Raw genomic sequence first — 15,844 nt, forward strand, 5'->3', positions numbered from 1 at the left:
ATAATCTCTCCCTTCCCTTGCGATTTCCTTCAGCTGGCTTTGACTCCTCATTGTAACTGCCAACGAATGAGGAGGCACTTTTCCCCACCCTTTCCTCTTTGTTTCCTCTCATATTTTCCCTTTCTTTTTTTTTTCCTCCCTCTCTGTCTCTCTCTCCCTGTCTCTCAACTTAGAGGACAAATCTAATGCATTTCTTTACTCTCCATCGCCCACGCGCCACCGTTCCACCCTCCATCCCTTCATTTCAGGTGGCCTCTTTCTTGGCTCGTGAGTAAAAATTCATTGACCAAACCAATTAAATGGCATATTTCCAATAAAATTTATGTTTTTTTTTTTTTTTTTTTTTGCATTATTTTAGTAGTAATGGGGCTTTATTGGGGATACTCCACCCATATTTTGTGCTTGTTATTTGATGGAGAGATATGCTATTTCCCAACATTCTCTATTGATATTGATGTGGCATGCTCACTAGACCCCATAATTAAAAAGTTAAAAAATTTAAAAGTAAATAGAACATGCTACGTAGCACTCCACTTTGATGTACTATGCCCCTTCCCTCCCCATTGTACTTGCGAAAAAGAAAAAAACCCGCCGTCCGACGCTTCTGTCATTCTGTGCGACATCACATGATTTTTTTAATAAGAGAAAAGAAAAGAAAAGAAAAGTAAATGAGCAGCATACAAATTACCAAACGAAAGGATACGAGGTGGGCCTACGATTGCCGCGTCGTGAGCCGAGAAACCGTGAAAGCTGACCAACCCCCAAACGCCCGACCCTGATATGAAAAATGGAAATATTCATGATTTGGTGAGGATACTTTGTTCATCGTGACATCATTAACATCTTCCGCTTCTCTTTGAAACATTGATCGACCAGCCAACCAACTTACGGCATCACCGGAAAAGGTCAAGCTATAGGATATCGTGTGTGCGTGTAAAAGTAAGTATCTTGCTTGTTCTGACTATCTCTATTATTGGTCAATTTATGATCAGAAGGAAACCTTTTCAAGATTAGCCATTGCATTCGCGGGTCATTACTTTTGTTTCATTTTCATCTTCTTTGCCTTTCTGATTGCAACTACTACAGAGACCCAGATTAGATTTCGGAATAAATTCCTCTTTCTCTCCTTTGCATATTTCACTAGGTAATTTTGTTTTACTTTCATTTTTTTTTTTTTTTTGCTTCTTTTTGTTATCTAATCTGTCTATGCCTCTCTCCTTCTCCCTCTCCCCCCCTGCTAAGCTTGATCTAAGTTTGGAGTTAAAAAGATCATTAGGTTGGGTTTGGGGATACTCTTCCTCAGATATATGTGTTTATATATCCTCTTATTTGAGGCAATCTGCAATTTTTCGACTTTATTTAAATCCAACTAGTACTAGCTCAATCATGCATTAGAGATATATCTAATTGAGTTCTATTCAACCATATCTAACCGCATGTAAAGTTTGCGAGATCTGTTGAATTCAATATCTCCTAGCTATTCGTTGTTTTGTTATTATTACATGCAAATGGTTAATTATTTATCCCAAAGAAAAGATAAAAAGCACATGATCGATAAATGTCCTCCATTTACACATTGTTCAACAACACCGTATTTAACTTCACCTACATAATTTATTATATCAATTTCTCACCGATAACTGGTTTACCAGTGGTGTGGCTTCTCTATCTTTTGTACCAACCTACTAAATGCCGAGAATATCTTTATCAAAACTCTTACTATTACCGCACATTGTTTCAAACTACTTAAAGATGCTCTGTCGCGTTGTTGTTTGTAATTTGCATCCCGATATGGTATTTGATTATTTGTTGATGATTCGTTTTGTTCTCTGTATACTTCAATATAGGAAAATGCTTAGGATACTATACCTTTTATTTCAATTTCTTTATAAACTGATGTAACAGTCCATAATTTGTGAAATGATTAAGAGTGCATTGTTGACAAGTCATGCGCTAACTAATTAAATTGACAAGACCATTTGTTAAGAATTTGTGGTAAAAGCTGTAGTTCCCTGGCAGCACTCTTCACTATATTATTTAAATGAATTGTCAAAGATTAAAAAGACTACGGATATCTAATCTAGGATATGTAGCATGCTTTTATGCATTTAACTGCGGCAGATCAGCAGCGGGGGAATATTTTAGTCTCTGATTTCACGTGAAGAAGTTAGTAGTAGGTTTCAGGAAACATTATGTGGATGGGAACTCAGAGTGTGGGTGAATGTTCTAGCTCAACTTCCTTGAGCAGTCAGCAGGATGTTGAGGATGACCGGATGATTGCTGTTATACTATCTGAAGAGTATGCCAAATTAGATGGTGCAGTTGCTAGACGCCTTTCCAACCTGGCGCCTATTCCTGTAAGGATGCTTGCATTTCCTTTTCTTGTTAGAATTTTAAAGTAGGCCTTTTACTTTAGTTCATCCAGTAACAGCTTATTTGACTATACCTTGTTTTATTTTGTGGATATTTAACTAGAATTTATTTCAGTATTGAATTCAAAAGCTTATTCCTCACGAGAAAAAAAAAATAAAAAAAAAATCCATATGACGGAGAAGACTTGTCTGTTATGCTTTGTCATTGGGAATTCAATGTTTTCTCAATCCTCCCTCCTTCATCCTATGACTCTGATTGTATCTAATACATCTATCACCCACAAATTATTCATTGTATTTTATCATGCATTATATTTTACATGGTAAACCCTTGAGTTCTTTAACTATTTGTTGCTTGATTGACCTCTTATTCAATGAAAGAAACATGCTTTTGTAAATTTATTATGATATTAATTTCTTGAAATTCCAGCATGTCCCGCGCATAAATTCCTACATCCCCAACTTAAGTGATGCAAGTTTGGATCACCAACGGCTTCTCCAGAGGTATGTTTTGTATGGTTGACATTTACAATTAAAATGTAGATTTCTTGAGGGGTAATTGAGTTTTTCACTATTAAACAGCTTGTAATCTCTTGCTTTTGAGAAATAAATGCTAGAAAATATATCAGTAGTCAAATGATAATTTAATATTTATACACAAGCACTCGCGCATCAGATGAGCATTCATTTAAGTGTTTAAACATTATTTGAGGTGCTCAAGCATGTGCTAATTAGTAACAATATGATACGATCACTACTCAAGCATGTCTTTGTGCATTAAATTATTTGAATAAGAAAGGGCTGGAGTAAACATATAAGAAGTTAATTTCCCAAAAATTGGGCTCGATATAGATACGCTCCTTAGTCTTTCCTTAGTCTTTTCCTGTACTTTTGAAAAAAGGAACTAAAATGACTTTTGGTATCTTTACTCATGGCGTCAGTTGATCATAGGAACTATTCAAATTCTCAAGTGATAATTAGGAAACAAGATGTGCTAGATCTATAAGCTGCCCTTGTAACACCTAGTTTAGAACAGAAATGAAAAAAAAAAAAAAAAAAAAACTGTTGTTGCCACATTGAAGCTCATATATGTCTCTCCTCCAAACTACCCACACTCAAATAAAAGCATGCAACTTCCTTTAACTGATTGCCCATTCACCCCTTTCAGAATCACTCATTCTCTCTTTGATATGTAGTAGAAAGAAAAGGCATATTGAGGGAAAGATTGTAACGAACTAGGGAAAAGCAATAGCCACATCTACGCTATCACTCCAAATGGACTAGTGAATTTGGAGCTTTCCTAGAATCAATTATAAAGCCTTGCCTTGTTTCATCTAATAAGTAAGCAATGTGAGACTTAATACGCATGAGTCTTTTTATAAATCACCCTAAACCCTATATGGGTTAGGGTGTTACAATCTCACCCTTTCTTCCAAATATGTGACTAGGGTGTTACAATCTCACCCCTTAGACCCTTGACATCCTTGTTAGGGGTACGTCATATGGTGTTGACAGTGTTACATGGCATTACAACCTAGCTTTAATACCATTTGTAACGACCTAGGAAAAATCGTTAGTCACATTTGCGCTATTACTCCAAAAGAACTAGTCAATTTGAATATTCTATAAAATTAATTATAAAGCCTAGTTTCACCTAGTAAGGAAGCAATGTGAGACTTAGCACTCATGAGGGTCTTTATAAACTACTTACTTTATGTGGGCTATTCATCTTCTCAATATGAGACCGGAGTGTTACAAAGATAGAGTTAAGTTGATTTGGTTATGTTGTATCATTAGAGATCTTTGTAATGATAGACGTTATCATACCCGTTTGGGATTTGGGGCGTGACAGCCCTCTTTTTGGTTGACAAAAGTTAAGTAACGGAGAATGATACTTTTGGAATGAATAATGAAGGTGTGAACCAGTGGGGATATATATTTTTTTAATGGAATTCTAAGATCTATTTGCATGTACTTCATGGTGCATAAAATATCCTTAAACTAGTTTTAGACATATAGCAATTTATCTTTCGATAGATGTTCAAATGTATCAGTTTATGCAATTATGAATTATCTGTAGGATTCAATATCTGAAGTGAACTTTTTCCCCAAATCTATGCATATTTGTTATACTAATTACAAACTCCCTCAATCATTAGGTTTCAATGACATGGTGATTATCAACCATTTGAATCACCAAGCTTATCTCTTGATGCTTGCCTTGTAACAAATTTTAAGAAAAATTCTTGATGTTCTGCATAAATGCACGGGCATACAGTCTGATATGCACCTCTAGAATCTTACATCTTGAGGCAGATTATAAATTCTCTATTTCCTGTCCTCTAATTTGTGCATGTTTATTCTCAACAGAATTTGTTTTTGCTTCTTGGAAAAGTAAATTTTGTTTTGATATCATAATATTCTGCATCTCAATGTCTGCTAATGTGTCTCTCTGTTATGCATGTAAACATCTTTTTTATTTTTTCCAATATTGATGAACATGAATTTGTAGCCCCAAGGCTTATAGTCATTACTTTTGGAGATGGCTTTGATGCTATTGTGTGGGTGGGATAGTCATTAAGTTCATCCTAGAAATTGTCAATATATGGAAATGCAAATTAAGTCATAGATCTTTCTTGTTAACTGAGTGAACATGAAGATATAACATCTGGAGTATCTGAGCTTATGTCCGAAATTGTTGAGATGGAGGCGCTTGGAGATGCTTTGCTTAAAATCTTGGCTTAAGTATTTAGTCAACTTCTCATTTCTTTCTCCCAGGCTGAATGTCTATGGTCTATATGAAGTGAAGGTCTCAGGCGATGGAAACTGCCAGGTATGTGCAATAGTGCTGAAGTAATGCCCAAATGTTTTCTTCTTTCATTTATTTGTCTTTCTATTCTATTGCAGTTTCGTGCACTTTCAGACCAGATTTACAAGTCACCTGAATATCACAAACATGTTCGGAAAGAAATCGTGCAACAGGTAGAATGGATTTGAAGTGGCTAAATGGATGGAGGAATAGAGTTTGAGGAGGATTTTTCTTTTTTCAAGAATTGGGGGCAGATTGAAAGTTGAAGAACTGCAATTTCATGGGTTGAGACTTTAATTTCATTAACTCTTGGCAACACTTTGGGAGAAGGGAGGATGAAAAAACTGAATAAAAGAAAGAACCTTCATTACTACTGCCACTATAATAATGTTGTTGATTTTAATGATTTTAATTCCTCTGCCGCCACTGTGGCCGCCAAGGCTGTTACTATCATCTCTGCCAGTACCACCACCCCTACTGTCATCCTGGAACAGTGCCAAAATTGCTGCTGTTGATTTCAGCAGCACCACCTCCTTTCTTCCCCATTTCCTTCCAGTAAAGCATCACCACCATACATGACCACAATCTCCATTGAATTTTCATAACTACCATGACCATTTTTCACTCTCCCTACATTCTGTCCCTATTACCACTGTCATCCTTTATCACCAGCTATTGCTGTGACTTATAATTACCCCTGCCATCTGTGAGCACTAACCCCCAACAATGGCAAATCATACTGGCATCAGCTAATAGCAACTACTACCACCTCTAGCACAGACTTGTAGAAGGTTGGGAATCAAAATGATCTATCCAAAGAACACCAACCAAGAACAAACAAATCCCAAACAAGATTATAGGATTACATTTCCTGTTCCAAGACTTCCAACCTTTTGGATTAGAATTATGAAGACCTTTGATAATGCGTGGAACTAAAGACACTGTTTGCTTTTATCATTTTTGAATAGTAATTTGTTCAAGTCACTCAACCTTTAATATATTGCTTTTGTAAAGGGGGACTGAAGTTAGAATATATTGTAACAATACTAAAATGAATAAATCAAAAATTTCAGTCAGTATTGTAGAGATATGTTTGAGTCGGCAAGCAGTGGTTTGAAATTGGAAATGCTATGTGCTCTGAATGTTGGTAAAAATAGTTACAAATATTTGATGTGAGTGGTAATGAATCCTCACATCAGTCTGAGGAGGCGGAAAGCAATCTAGTTTTTGTTGAACTTAATACTCACGAGTGCTTAATTTGATTTTGCTTATGTTAAACTACTTTTTCCTGTTGCAGCTCAAAGACTACCGTGCTTTATATGAAGGCTATGTCCCAATGAAGTACAAACGTTATTACAAGAAAATGGCAAAGTATGTTAGTTTGCTAAAGGTCATTTCTTCCATTGTTTGCTGTAATAAGCCTTTAAATTTATGGATGCATTTATACTGTGGTTTATTAGTAAGCAAAAAATGCTGGTAGAGAAGATTTCTATCTTCACTTTCTGGTGCGCTTAATGATGCAGATCTGGTGAGTGGGGGGACCATGTTACCTTACAAGCAGCAGCTGATAAGGTCTGGTATTTTTATCTAATCTAGTTGCTTTTCTGTAGAAGATTTAGTTAATAGTACTATTTCAGGGTTGCATCATGCCTTTATTGAGTCAACTAAATTGCCATAAATCTCCTTCGGGCTATGTTTTATATTGTGGTGTTAACTGTTAATGTACAATGTCATTTCTTGTACTTCCAACATCAGCATGCATTAAAGAGCTGCTTGTTTATACGCAGTTTGTGGCGAAGATATGCCTGTTGACATCATTTAGAGATACTTGTTTTATTGAAATCATGCCTCAGTGCCAGACACCTAAACGTGGTAAGACTGGAAGATTACCAAAATCCCCAATGACAATTTTGTTCGGTTGTTAAAATTGTAGCATATAAAAGTAATGAATTATCAGATATTCCAAAACCTTAAGTTGATAAGAAATATTAAATTAAATCACTTAACTATTATTTTGATGTTCTCTATTATTGGTGGGACTAAAACTCTCATGCAATAAGTGAGCCTCACGTATGGGTTAGACTTCCCATAAGAAATGAGACCAACATATGGGATTTTAACTTTTTAAATACTTGCAAGTAGAGTACAACCATGGTTCAAACACAGGATCACATACTTTGATACTATGATAAATTACTCTTTAGCCTAAAAGTTTGTTGATTGAAAATGGAAAACTTTAATCACTTAATCATTGATTAACTTTAAAACTTTGTATATTATATGTGCAATGTATTTAAAATTCCTATACCTGTTGGTCAGCACATTGCCTCAATTTCTCCAAATAAATCCTGCTTGTCTAACTCTTGTTGCAATTGTTTTTTTTTCTGAAGTTTTTGCCATGGGGATCATTGAAATTGCAAGTTGAAGAAAACCTTTTTATATTTCCATCCAAGTGCTCTCTATGTGTAGGGTGTAGTCATATTTTCTTGGAATCAGAACTTCAATCACTGACTTTCTTCTCTAAAATGCTACTGGAAGCAATTTTAGTAGGTAGTTAATTACCGTAGTTTATTCTTTATAGATATTTGAGCAACGAAAATATGGCCATGGGTTAAAGTAGCAGGCCCGTTATTTGAATGAACTGAGCATGGACTTGCACTTCTGGCAAAGATTTTAAATATACCTGTTATTAGGTGGATGGTGTCCATGTAAACTCAAGATGTTAAGGTTCAGGGAAAAACCTTTATCTCCAGCGTGTTTATATAAGATATATGGTAATATATGTAAATATTCCTATCAATTTCACATTCTTACATTTCCCCTTTTTTAACAAAATGATGCAGAGTTGTGGTTAAGTTTTTGGTCCGAGGTTCATTACAATTCGCTGTATGAGATTCGAGGTATGTCTCTCTTTTAAGACCTCAATATGTAGGGATGAAGCTGAAATGTTATATGCTTGTCAGTTGTCAAGGAATATTGAAGTTTTTGCTAATTTTGTAAGTTGCTTGTTGCTGTGCAGATGCTCCAACTCAGCCAACGCCTAGGAGGAAACACTGGTTATTCTAGGTGAAGCAGATTGTCCATTGTGGTATACCATTCAGGATTTTGAGGGATTTACTATCATAAATTGTTATATTTGGATATTATCTTTAATTCTTATATTCTTTTGTAAGATTGATTGTCGTCTTTCTTCTTCTTTTTTTTTTTTTTTTTTTTTACTGGATTCAGATTTGTTTTATCCGTAAAAAATGTAGAATATATTTATATTGAGTATTAAGAAACATTGGTTGTTCTAGGTGAAGCATATCGTCCATTGTGGTGCGATGGCCTAACTACCTCCTGAGAGCTCCCTCTTAAAAGAAAAAAATATGGTGATGTTGACTCGAACAAATGTACGCCGACAATACATGTGTCAAATTTTGATTAGATATGACCTGGGTAACAACATTCGGTGATGGTGCATATCTTAAGGAGTGACTTAATGTATTTTAAATCTTAGTCTCTTAGAGATTGATTTGATAAAAAGGTTTAAACTAGATGGACCTCTGCTCTATTTTCCCCCCTTCATTAGTTTTCCAAATGCATATCCATGATTATTAACGGGCTCTTTCAAGTTTGAAAGTGACAACTATAGATCAAAGCTTGTAGAAGCGTGATGATCGGTTGATGTAAGGCGAAAACGCTGAAAACTAATGAAGCTTATCAATAATCATGGACCTCTACACTCTTGAAAGAATCCATTAATAATTATTAGAAATGTAACATAAATGAGAAATGCTTGAAGCATCAAATCTTTTACCAAGGCATGAGTAGAGTTTCTTTATTGGAAATGATCAAAACAATTAATAAAGAAAATATTACGGGTACCAATGAATAAGTTTCACATCATCTTAGTATTCATTTTTTGGAAAAATATTTAGTACCCTAACATTTTTCAAACAAAATTTCTAAAAAAATTAGGATCTGGATCCCTAGCAATAGTTGGGGAATTGTCAATTTTTTTTTGAAATCCTAGCCGTTAAATCTCATTCAAGAGTCTACAAGCTGTCACGCGTCCCATTAATTAAAAAACTAATATTTTATTATTTAAAACAAAATAAAAATAATAATAAAAAAGTATGAGGTGGTCGGCCACCCCACCCCCAAGGGCCGATTGGGGGTGGCCGAACCACCCCCTGGGGCCATGGGGTTGGCTTCAGCCACCCCAAAGGATCGGTTGGGGGTGGCCGGGGCCACTCCCAATCGGCCCTTGGAGTATTTTATTATTATTATTATTATTATTTTGTTTTATACTTTATTTTTACAATTTAAATAATAAAATATTATTTTTTAATTAGTGGGACACATGGCAGCTTGTAAATCCTTAGATGAGATTTAATGGCCAAGATTTCAAAAAAAATTGATGGACAATTCTCCAACTATTTCTAGAGATTCCGATCCAAAAAATTACATGAAACATACTTTCTTGGTATTCCTTAAACTAAGGGAATACCAAAAAAACCAATTTAGTGCCACTATAAATTTAGGATATAACACTTTTACTTTTGTTAGCATTATTTAATACAAAATGCTTTCTCTTTCTTCTAGCATTTATTTGAAATAATATTTAAATAGCTATCTCTTTCTTCTGTCTTTCACCTAACATTTAACTTAAAAAATATTTAAATGATATATATAAAAAATATATATATATATATATATATATATATATATAAAATAAGCTATTGTATAATTTATTTGAATATGGAAAAAAAAAGTAGTTTGATTCTAGAAATTTGAGAAAAATCTAAAAGAAACTGCTAATGCTCTTAGTGGCCAGGTGTGCACAAGAATAGACACTCTTTAAAATTTTTTGATGCATGCATTTTTTAAATTGGTGACGTTTTAAAAAAAGGTTTCACTAAAACATGGATTTTTTGTAATCCCAGTCAGTCCATCTTCAAATTAACTGCAGGATGAATATGAATGAGAATATTACTTTAGTGATGATAAACAAATAAGTCTAAAGAAAGGAATGATTGTTGCTCCAGAGCTAGCTAGGTAGACCGAATATGGGACTAGCGAAAGAAAAATAAGAGACCGATTATGGGATCCTTGTTGTCATTACTCAGCCCTCAATTAACAAAGAGAGCAAAAGAAAAAAAAAGAAAAAAAGTTAGGAATGATTTGTTGCTCCAGTACTGCGTGTTTCTTCTGCTTACGAAGAAAGCTGTCTCCAATGCTTTTTGCGTTGGAACAACATTAACAGATACAAATGTATATTATTATATTATAATACAGAAAAAGGAAAGGCCATTAAACATGGTCCGTTATTCTATGTTTTTTTGGTGCTTATAAATGGAGCTTGCCCATCCCAGGATTAATTGCGGAAACACCTGTTAATTCCACTTTCTTGATTTTACTGTTTCCTTCCTGGGTTCTTCTATATTCAAGCCTTTCACCTCCATCTCCATCAGAAAACAGTGCAGCCAGGAAACATGGCAAAGCAAGTAGACTTACAGGTTTTGACGCACGACAATTAATGATCTATTTTATATTTCTTACAAATTAAGTCACTAATGCTCTTCATTTTTTCTTCTTTCTCTTCTTTTTCCATCCACAATTCTCACTTCTAAGGTCTGAAATTAAATTGGATTGACTTTATTATTCCAGAAAGTTGAGTTAAAGGTTTCTGTCAACTGCTGTGATGGTTGCAAGAAGAAAGTTAAAAAGGTGTTACAAAGCATTGAGGGTACGTAATAAATAACTTTCTCTTGCTCTTTACACTATCCTGCCCTGTTCCTGCTAATTATGGAAAAACACATTATCAGGTGTTTTGAAGACAGAAATCGACCCTTTGCAGCCCAAAGTTACAGTCCTAGGGAATGTGGAACCACAAATTTTAATCAAGAAGCTTCTGAAAATTGGAAAACAACCAGAAACATGGAGCTATGGGAATCAGAATGCTGGGAAGGAAAAGAAAGAAGCAGAAATGGCAGTGACAAATGAGAAAGGAAAGCCAAAAACTGGGTGTGATCAGCAAGCAAAGTGCCCAGATTCAAAGGATAAAATTAGAGAGAGCACAGATGGTGGGGATGGAAACAAGAATATAGCTGTAAAGAAGGATCAGAAGGAGATGGAGGGCACTGTAAGTAGTTCTGGTTTCCAAGTCATTAAGAATGAAATTCATCCGGAAGTGAATTGCACTGCCATCGAGTATCCAAGCTTGTTGCATGATAGAGCTAATGTTAAGAGTCTGACTCAGACTCAATGCTATTACATGGTCGGGCCCTCTGTGATCACCTTGCCCTATCATGCAATACCTTCACATATGGCTCCTCCTCTCCTACCAACTTGTTGTGGCGAGGAGTACTACAACTATGGAAGGCCAATATCTCAGCCACCAGCAACACGAATTGGGGATTATTTCAGTGATGAGAATACCGTGGGATGCCACGTGATGTGAGACCACCCATCGCTGCGGCTCAAAGGTGTTGGAAGATTTCGTTTTAAGAGGAAAGTTCGCGAGTCTCTTTTGGAGTCTACAAGTACTCCACATTATGAGAGAGCTAAGAGGCCGGGGAAGTTGGCTAGTCCTTTTTGTAGTCTACATGACCAGTTTTGCTTCTCCCTTTCAAGGATAACTAGAAACGTAATTATGCAAATTAGTCACTTGTTATAATGAATTCTTGGCTATCAATTTCCTTCTTTTTATTTTTTATTGCATGAATACAATTTCCTTCAACAAACTCTAATAAATACCAAGTGTCTTTTAACATATTTGGGTTTCTCAAAACATGTTAATCGATCCTGGGATATAGAAGAACCTAGCTAGGAAGAAAATAGTAATTTTTTAAGAGGTACAAGTTATGACTATTATTCTCCACTTTTTGGTGTTCCTCCCCATTTCCCCCATATTCCGTATCTCACACGGTTGAAAACAAGCAAAATTTAAAGTTTCTATTGCCCAAATGTCAAGTTCCCTCACTTCCCTCCTTAAGGGCCATGTGGGATTGGAGCACTACATGACATGGCTTTGACAAGGACAGTAAGGGTTTAAGAGGGAAAATCTATAACACCTCGGGTCCCCACATTGTGAAGATGAGTAGCCTATATAGTGCGTAATTTATAAAATAGAAAACTTTTTATCAGGACCATCCTGATAACACCCCTTTTACAGCCTCCAATCAATAACCGACACATAAGTAAAAACATAAAAAGTGCACAAAAATAAGTTGGATCAAAATACATTAGATTTTAGGGTGATAAAATCTCTAAAGGGTTAACCTTTCACCTTTGGGTTTTAGTTTTGAATCCAAAAAGAGTTTTGAGGCATTAGAAACGGGTGTTGATGTTGGTCATGGCCGGCGAGACTTGAGGCGTTTACCACAGGCCAGACTTGTGGGTCTGGCTTGGGTCTTGTTAGCTACGAGTTTTTTTTTTTGTTTTTATTTGATTTGATTTGGTGTGATTGTTCTCACTTTTATTTTTTGCATTTTTCTTAAATTGATGATGTATCACATAGTAATTGAAAACTGCAAAATGAGTGTTATCAAGATGGACCTGATAGTAGGAGCTTTCTTTATAAAAACATTTATGGATGTTAAGCCTTACATTGCTTACTTACTATATATGTGAAATTGGATTTTATAAGTCCAACATTGCTTACTAGGTGTAGCTAGCACTTTTTCTTATGCGTCATAAGTCCCGCCAGGGTCATGTCACAACATGGTGTTACAACGTGGCTCACAAGCTAGAATCATGCATATGATGGGCTGTTAATGGAATTTGAACTTGAATTATGACCCTCCTTTAGTATTTTGCCTTGAATAATGCTATTTAGTAGATCGTGATACAATTGAGATGATGTGGTAGTGTAAATTATTATTTGGATCAACTGAATAACATTTCTCTTCTGCTTTATAAGTTCTAAAAGTTTAAAATAATCCATGAATCAGCCATAAATTTATTATATTCAAAAATATTTTGTGAATCTTTTAGTTTAAGAAACATTCAAATTTTCTGAGGAGATGCATGGAACTTGGGGATAACCAAAGTAGTGCTGTTGACGGGGTATACTCTGTTGCCAACGTCTGAGTTAACAGGGTAGGAAAAGTGGTAAGAGATACAGCAGCACTGTACAGCTAGTCAAGCTAGCTATGCTTTGAAGGATGAAGTAATATGGTAGGAATTGTGTAAATTTCAAGATGTTGTATCAACTTCAATCATAGCAGTTGCCAATACTATGATTCTATGAAGACTACTCTACCAATTTTGTATTGACGGAAGAGAATGATAAAACCAGTCCTCATGTGAGAACCATATCACCCATTAAATCCTGGCGTCCAGTTTCTGATTCATCAGTTCAATAAATAGTTGACAAAAAAAACAAAAATCACTCAAAGACAGCGTGTTTTGCAAGGCAAGTGATGGTTGAATGTGACATGTATTAGGGATGAACATGGCAGACATCAAAATTTTATATAAAGAGAGGCGAGTTCAGAAAGAGGAAGGAACATATCCCCCACGTTCCTTTATATATTCAAGAGGCCAGCAATCTTGAAGAAATACTTCCATCAGCAATCACAAGGAAGTAAGATTACATTTAGGTCCCAATTTAGAAGTACTTATTAGATCACTGAGCTGCAAGCCACCCCAGACAAGAACGAAGGTTGAAGGGCGATGTTATAGGTGCTGAACACAATGACTTAGGTAAAAACTGTGTTCAGCCTTCTTTGCCTTTTTGCCCTAACAGTGATGACATTCCCTGTCAGCAAGTTGATCACCATTAATGGCATCAAATATTCTTTTTATTCATGATCAGGTCCCTTTCTGGGTCCGACTTGTTCTTACATTGCCCTTAGGCTGTATCAGGGATCTCCACTTCATATGAGAAATGAATCTATTATAGTCGGCTAATGCGTGCTACCTCGAAGTTTTTGGAAAATTACATTCCTTTTCAAATGCATACAATCAACCCAATACAAGAGACTTCTCCGGCTGCTCATCCTTTCCAATAACATCTCAATAGTGTCACAGAATACTAGAGAAAGCAAACGTTTTGGAATTTGAAGGGTAGACACCCAAGAGGAAGCAAACGAGTTGATCCTTGACCATATTGCATCGCAAAACTTATATGTCCTTAAAGTCCTAAGATTGCATCCAAAATTAGCATCAACATCCAAAAAAGGACTTGCTAGCTCTGAGCAATACAGAAACATCATGCAGAGCGGCGTAATAGGAAAACTACTATAATCATTGGATTTGAATCCAAAGGACGAACAGACAGCTGAAGGCAAGGCATAGAACGTTCTTATCGCAAACTCAACCTCGCTATGTCATGGTGATGGACATGGTGGTAAGTTAAAAAAAAAAAGAAAAAAAAAAAAAACGAGTACACATCATACCCTAAGTATCTGAAGCTTGGTGGAGAAAGCAATGGCAACCCAGTCTGGCTGGGACGAGGACCATTGCAGCTGCTCGATCTCTGCCCCGGCCGTATACGCGAGAATGGGATCCAAGCCGCCCTCGACAGGTTGGCCCATGGAGGACAAGTCCCAAATCAAGGCCTGGAAATCGTCGCCGGCCGTACAGATGTGGCAGGAACTGTGGGGAGCCCAGGCAATGGCATTAACGGAGGCCTGATGCCTCTGCAATTCGACGACGGGTAGCGTTGGGTAGCGGATGTCGAGGACGACGACCTTGGCGCTGTCCGTGATAATGGTGGCCATATATCTGGGATCCTGCTTGTTCCAGCCGAGGCGGACCAAGGGGGTGTCGGGCTCGGAGCTCTCGTAGATGATAGTGGAGTGCTCCTTGTCACGGAGATCGAAGACACGAACCGAGCCGTCAGCGGAGACGGAGGCGAAGACGCCTACGCCGCCCCATGCGATGTCATAGACCTCCTTGTCGTGGGCAATAAGCTGGGTATCGACGATCTCGCGCTCGATGTCCCAGATGGTGCAGGTGGTGTCGATGCTGGAGGTGCCGATGCGCTTGGGCTCGGCCTCGTTCCAGTCGAAGGAGGTGAGGGGCCCACAGAAGTCGCTGTTCTTGTTGCCGTTGAGGAGGCTCTTGAGCTCGACGCGGTGGTCGTCCGAGATCCGCCAGACGCGGAGGAAGTCACTGGAGGTGGCGAGGAGGTCGGGCTTCTGGCACTCCTTGTCAGGGATGAAGATGGTCTTGGTGGGAGGGTAGGGGTGCTCGAAGGAGAGGTTTGGGTCGGAGCGGATCTCGCCGTTGGAATCGTCCAGCTGAACGATCTCCACACGGTTCGGGTACTGCTCCAGGAGGCTGGCTATGGCCAGCCGGTACTTCTTATCGCGGCGGACGCTCCAGTTCATGGCATAGATGTGCCAGGGTGCCTCGTAAGTGTATATCTCAGACCGCTTCTGCTGCTCGTCCGAACCATCCTGAGTCGGATCGCTACTCGCCCCCATACTCCTCTTGACTGAAATTTCAATTGTTGTCAAAATACCCTGGGAGAATTACAGCGGTGGAGATGGGGCGGAAGATGGAACCAATGAATTGGTGGTCTCGCTCCTGAGGCCTGGCTGGTGCGTGAATGTGTGAGGGTATATTCTACTAGCTACTCTCTAGTCTACTCTCTACTGTGTACCGGATTGGCCGGTTACATCTGGGCCGTCCATTCGGCCCATCCACGGCCACACACACTTTCGCAAAT

At 37.4% G+C, this 15,844-nt stretch overlaps 2 protein-coding genes and 1 long non-coding RNA gene across 13 annotated transcripts; 2 read left to right on the forward strand and 1 right to left on the reverse strand.

Moving 5' to 3' along the window:
• Positions 1–585: 585 nt before the first annotated feature.
• Positions 586–8,410, forward strand: LOC132181443 (OVARIAN TUMOR DOMAIN-containing deubiquitinating enzyme 12). 11 transcript variants are annotated; one of them, XM_059594664.1, is made up of 11 exons: positions 586–939; positions 1,087–1,144; positions 2,178–2,357; positions 2,803–2,876; positions 5,151–5,205; positions 5,280–5,354; positions 6,479–6,552; positions 6,705–6,753; positions 6,969–7,053; positions 8,025–8,081; positions 8,201–8,410. In XM_059594664.1, exons 3-11 carry the CDS (start codon positions 2,193–2,195, stop codon positions 8,245–8,247), a joined length of 681 nt encoding a protein of 226 aa, XP_059450647.1. In that variant the 5' UTR covers positions 586–939; positions 1,087–1,144; positions 2,178–2,192; the 3' UTR covers positions 8,248–8,410. The 11 variants fall into 11 exon arrangements, with proteins under 11 accessions (XP_059450647.1, XP_059450649.1, XP_059450648.1 ...); XM_059594666.1 differs by having other exon boundaries at positions 2,185–2,357; XM_059594665.1 differs by lacking the exon at positions 1,087–1,144 and having other exon boundaries at positions 2,185–2,357.
• Positions 8,411–10,630: 2,220 nt separating this feature from the next.
• On the forward strand, positions 10,631–11,097 carry LOC132180303 (uncharacterized). The gene is made up of 3 exons (XR_009440121.1): positions 10,631–10,682; positions 10,834–10,912; positions 10,992–11,097. It is a non-coding gene; the product is annotated as an uncharacterized LOC132180303 (long non-coding RNA).
• A 2,561-nt stretch (positions 11,098–13,658) lies between these two features.
• LOC132180306 (WD repeat-containing protein LWD1) lies at positions 13,659–15,715 on the reverse strand. Its single transcript, XM_059593086.1, has one exon. It carries the CDS (start codon positions 15,597–15,599, stop codon positions 14,562–14,564), a length of 1,038 nt encoding a protein of 345 aa, XP_059449069.1. The 5' UTR covers positions 15,600–15,715; the 3' UTR covers positions 13,659–14,561.
• Positions 15,716–15,844: the final 129 nt, after the last annotated feature.

Source organism: Corylus avellana, chromosome ca5 (assembly GCF_901000735.1).
Source record: "Corylus avellana chromosome ca5, CavTom2PMs-1.0".
Taxonomy (NCBI): domain Eukaryota; kingdom Viridiplantae; phylum Streptophyta; class Magnoliopsida; order Fagales; family Betulaceae; genus Corylus; species Corylus avellana.